The sequence below is a fragment of the Ornithodoros turicata genome, chromosome 9 (genome assembly GCF_037126465.1).
Source record: "Ornithodoros turicata isolate Travis chromosome 9, ASM3712646v1, whole genome shotgun sequence".
NCBI lineage: Eukaryota > Metazoa > Arthropoda > Arachnida > Ixodida > Argasidae > Ornithodoros > Ornithodoros turicata.
This window is the reverse complement of record NC_088209.1, coordinates 5,334,980-5,339,913: the sequence shown is the minus strand read 5'-3', so window position 1 is coordinate 5,339,913 and position 4,934 is coordinate 5,334,980. Positions and strand designations below refer to the sequence as shown.

The 4,934-nt window shown below is 43.2% G+C and overlaps 1 protein-coding gene across 1 annotated transcript; it reads left to right on the top strand.

Moving 5' to 3' along the window:
• The first annotated feature begins 7 nt into the window (after positions 1-7).
• Positions 8-4,677, top strand: LOC135369235 (uncharacterized). The gene is made up of 11 exons (XM_064602856.1): positions 8-38; positions 164-229; positions 307-363; positions 439-787; positions 926-1,090; positions 1,771-1,957; positions 2,016-2,261; positions 2,583-2,754; positions 2,830-2,972; positions 4,378-4,525; positions 4,597-4,677. Exons 2-11 carry the CDS (start codon positions 177-179, stop codon positions 4,607-4,609), a joined length of 1,533 nt encoding a protein of 510 aa, XP_064458926.1. The 5' UTR covers positions 8-38; positions 164-176; the 3' UTR covers positions 4,610-4,677.
• The last annotated feature ends 257 nt before the right edge of the window (positions 4,678-4,934 follow it).

The following is a 4,934-nucleotide window of genomic DNA, read 5'->3' as shown; positions in this document are numbered from 1 at the left end:
GTACCTGAGCAGTTGGATACGACAGTTGGATCCTCCAGGTAATGTGAGCTATATGAGCATATCATTTACTAAATTGCTATTACTGAGACTTTGGTAACTGCATTACATGTCAGTGCCCATGGAAAGTGTAAATGGAATAAACTCTTTTCTTTGGTGCACACAGCCAACCTGACCCTATGGATGCGACGTTTCACCTGTCCACAGCAACGGAGAGCTCGGATACTGAAGAGTAAGCATAAGAGTCATTAAGTGGATAAGTAACTATAACAAAAGCTCCTCTTCTTCTCTCCCTCTCTTTTGTTTTAGTGATGAATACGAGAAGCAGCAGCAGCCTGGGCACTCAAAATCTCGCAGTCGTCAAACGTAAGTGAACGATTCAGTACAGTATAATTACATGACGCTATACATTTGTAGAGTAAATATCCTCCTGCTTTTCAGAGTAAATCCGGAGGAGCGGTTCTTCCTAGTCGCTGAGTCCAGCCTGCAAGAACTGTTGTGTGTCTGCCCCTTCTGCATGAGTGATGAAGCTCGTGTTGACACTACAACAAGGGGAACATCTGTAAAGTCTACAACTGTTTGCAGCTGTGGCAAAGAGCGTACTTGGCACAGCCAACCATGGGTGAAGGACAGGCCACTTGGCAACATCCTGCTATGTTCTGCCATTCTGTTTTCCGGGGTCAACATCAGAAAAGCATTTCGAATGCTTGATATGATGAAGGTGGCCACCCTAACGAAGTCACAGTACTTCAGGACGCAGAAGCAGCACCTTTTCCCTGCTGTGAATGACGTGAGTGTAGTGACGTAACGTGGAAAAATAACACTGCGAGTGCCTATGACCCAATTAGTCCTCAGTTCACCTAACTTTGATGCACGCTCATATTGCCTTAAAAGTCACTAATGTCTGTCTCTTGCAAACTGTTTCAAGGTCTACATGAGTAAGCAGGCTGATATCCTGGACCAGCTTCGTCCGGTGCCCCTGGTCCTTGCCGGAGACGGCAGGTGTGACTCACCTGGCCACACAGCACTCTATGGTACATACACTCTTCTGGAGACAGCTGTCAACCGCATTATCCACTTCGAATTGGTGAAGGTACTTCAGACCTATCTGTCTATGACCAACAGAGCAGCTTTTCATAGTTGTAGGCTCAGTAACAAAAGTGTAGACAGAAGAGTATTTTGGGAGAGGTTCTATAGGGAGTTTACATAAGAGAGTAGGATTTTCCACAATTTCTCTCTCGCAACTGCACTACCAAATGTACCATTTGGGGCTGAACCAATAATCCCCCTCTGGCTATACGCTAATGCTTGGTAGAATTGGATAACTCATGACATCGTCACCAGAAACATAGATAGGGTGGTCATCCTATATTTACTTGCTTTTATGTATCAGACATTTTAACACAACAGCTATGAAATTTGTGAAGATGCTATTTTTGTGTGCGGTCATACAGCCAGGGCATTCTATGTGAGATGTTGATTAGCGGGCAAATAATTTCATAATTGAGGTTCATTGATTAAGCATGGCTTCTCGGGCAAAGCCCAGATACTGTTTGTGCATAGTGGGGGGGGGGGTATATATAAGTTTAATAAACAGGAGGTGGCGTCCACGCAAGGAGAGGTCAGCCTGGCCTATGTCGGCTTGCTACGCCCTGGTGGAGCAAAAAAAAAAGCATAGTGCTTACCTATAGTCATTCCATTTTTTATATAGCAAAAAATACCTATATGTTGTATATCCTTAATATGTTATTCCTAATGTTTTCTCTGACATAGTCAACCGAGGTCTCCAGCAGCAATGCCATGGAAGCGTACGGCCTTCAGAAATGCCTAGCATTCCTCGAGGTCCAAGACATGGTTGTGGACAGTTTAGTCACTGACCGCCATTCTGGGATCAAGGCCATGCTGAGGGAGTCCTGCCCACATATTAAACACCGATTTGATGTGTGGCACGTCGTGAAGGGTGAGCATAGTGACTGGTAAGAATAGTTTGATATTTCAGGCACGGTGTCTCCCAACAGGTATCAAGAAGAAGCTCATAGCCCTGAGCCGCTCCACAAAGCACAATGTTGTAAAACTGTGGATTGAGAGCCTGACCAGGCATGCCTATTGGTGTCCGAAAACGAGTGGGGATGATGGGGAATTGTGCATCGCAAAGTGGGTGTCGGCACTTAACCATATTGTCGACATCCATGAGCATGACGACCCCCTGTACCCAGTTTGCTACCATGGTCCGCTTTCGGAACCACGACAGTGGCTCAAAGAAGGTATGCACTGAAAAAACTGACATAGTGGAGCATGTAATTTAGTTGCAGCTTGTAAAGTGTTACACACTCCACACTCACTTATGTGACATCCATTATTTTCTGGTGGTCTGGATAGTGACAGACCTTTAAATATTGAACTCAGGGGTATCTTAAGCTGAAACCCGTCCCCATATTCAATGTTTGCGAAGTGGGGAATCTAAATAAGTTAACTCTAGATAAATGTGAGTCAACCATATTTACATCAGTGTAGTTATTGTTCCTAATCTAGGGTATCACTATACAATAACATGCATACATGCATCTGACAACATGCCATTGTAGATACAGAGACCTACAGACGAGTGAGGGATATCCTGATGGCACCTATGCTCCTGAGGGACATCCCAATGCTCTCCTCGCACGGGCAAACTTACGGACTAGAGGCTTTCCACAGTGTCCTCATCCATTTCCTGCCAAAGTCCTATTCATTTTCGGACGAGGGGATGGTCGCCAGGTATGATACATAATCTGCAGTTTTCAAGGCTTAGGAAGACTCAAATGTCTTATGAGAATGAGGACGGGTTCGTAGGACACAGCTGGCTATCCTCCACTACAATGAAAATGCGGACCGCGCGCAGTTGGAGAGGGAAGGTACGAAACAGTACCGCTTGAAGCCATCCAAGCTCAAGAAAACGTGGGTACCCGTACCTCTAAAGGAAGATGCTACGTATGGTATGTTCTTGTATCTTCTAAGATGTGAGCATCATGCATGTGCTAAGTACTGCAACTCAACACAATCTATCATGCCTGGTAGACTCTTGTTGATTCAAACTCCAGGGGATTCAACAGTTCTCATGACCATAGAAATTTGTTTGAATTATCAGAAATGCCTCAAAATGTGGGCTTCAAGAGAGAATTATGTTATGGAGCCATATATGTCTTGTGGGGGGGGGGGAGGTTGCCGACAATTGTCTACAACTGATGGTCATGACTGCTGTAGCTCACATCATGCAATCCGACTGCCACTACATTTGACTGGTCTCACAGCTAACTATATGATACAGGTTTCTACCTTTCTTGATAGCACGCACCCAGAAAATAGCAGACCAGGACCTTCTGTAGCCCTTTTAGGTATAGAATGTGTGCTCCATGAGCATGTGAACAGCTTGTCAGCACATTTTATTTTGTGTTAGGGAAATTCTACTAGTGGGTGAAGAGTTGGAATTACGGGACGGTAAAGCCTGGGTCATATAGCTCTTCAGTAGATGGAAAACAGAGCAGACCAAACAAAAATTTCAGATTAATTTGAATTAACTAAAAGTTTAAATTATCAGGGTTTGAAACAATGGCTGTATCATACGTACAACAGACAAAAAAGTTGATACGTACAATACTTATCATGACCAACTGAACTTTGATCATGTGACCACTGTGAAGTTTACAATCAGGATGTTACTCAGTTCTTGCAAACAAGCATCAGTGCTAGATTTATGCTGTTTTGTCATTTGTCTTGTACATGCAGGTTGATTTCCTATCTAAGACGAACTATGCATGTACTTGATGCCATAGGAAGCTTTCAGGAAAAAAATTTGGATGCAAGAACGTTGAATGGGAAACAATCCTGCTTGAATTCAGACTTGTGCCTGTTGCTTGGAAAAAGTAACTGATCACCATTATTAATTGCTGAACTTTAAATGAAACTGAATAGCAAGAGGAAAGGTAACTTTACTCCGGTCGTTACTGTGAATTCACCCAAATTATATCTTCCTTTGAAAAAAAGGGGGTCAAACGGCAGAACATTTGCAATAACATGTAAAAAAACGAGACGGTCAGGTAGACAATCCTTCATACACCTCATCACAGTCTCTGCGGGAAAAGTAATACACCGCTGGGTAATGGATCACTAATTCATTACAAGTCATGCAATCACTTCAGGGCATTATGCAGAAGTCTGGTTCAAAGCTAATCTGTCTGTTAAAATCTTGAAGACTGTCTTCTGTTCTGCTATCTCACCTTTGACCAAAAGCCACTGAACGATCTCATTAACAAAATTTCGGTCATTAGGTAGCATCTAGTTGCTGCTGTCAAAGTGCTACGCAGTTTTGTGGCCATTTCACACTTTCTCCTTTTCTTTTAGACTATACATCAATCCTCACTGGCGAGGTGTTGTCTCGCGTAGAAAAACACCTAAAGGAGCCTGTTTCTGTGGAAATTGGACCACCACGTGCAGCAACATATGGTGAAAGACCAGCTTTGGCACAAGCTGTGGAAAAGCACCAGGCCAGGTATGTGAGCTGTTTGCCACCTGCTTACTATGACCACTAGTCGTTCAATTACACTTTGCATTTCTTCCTAGGTTCCAGAAGTGAGGGTTGTGACCACCTCACACGCTGACACTTCAGACCCCTCAGAAACCGTGACAAAGAAGAAGAAGAACAAAAAAAAGGCCCTTTTCAGGGCCACCCAATGCTTTACACAGAGACAAGCGTTGCTTTTTGATAAACCCATTCTGCATGCTAATATATGAAACCAGTTTTACATATTCATACAACTAAAGTATTGTGGCACTACCTATGGACTGTTTAGAAGTAAAGGTGTTGAAAAAATAGCAGTATCGAACTAATTTAAATCTGTTTTTATTTTATTTTTTTTTCAGAAGAAGTCTTGGAGAACCTGCAACAATGCTGAAGTCAT

Excerpts from the sequence above, each read along its gene's own strand:
- LOC135369235 (XM_064602856.1), top strand. The coding sequence starts at position 177 with ATGGATGCGACGTTTCACCTGTCCACAGCAACGGAGAGCTCGGATACT. Across the intron at positions 364-438 it reads AAATCTCGCAGTCGTCAAAC|AGTAAATCCGGAGGAGCGGT; the intron begins GTAAGTGAACGA and ends CCTGCTTTTCAG. Across the intron at positions 788-925 it reads TTTTCCCTGCTGTGAATGAC|GTCTACATGAGTAAGCAGGC; the intron begins GTGAGTGTAGTG and ends AACTGTTTCAAG.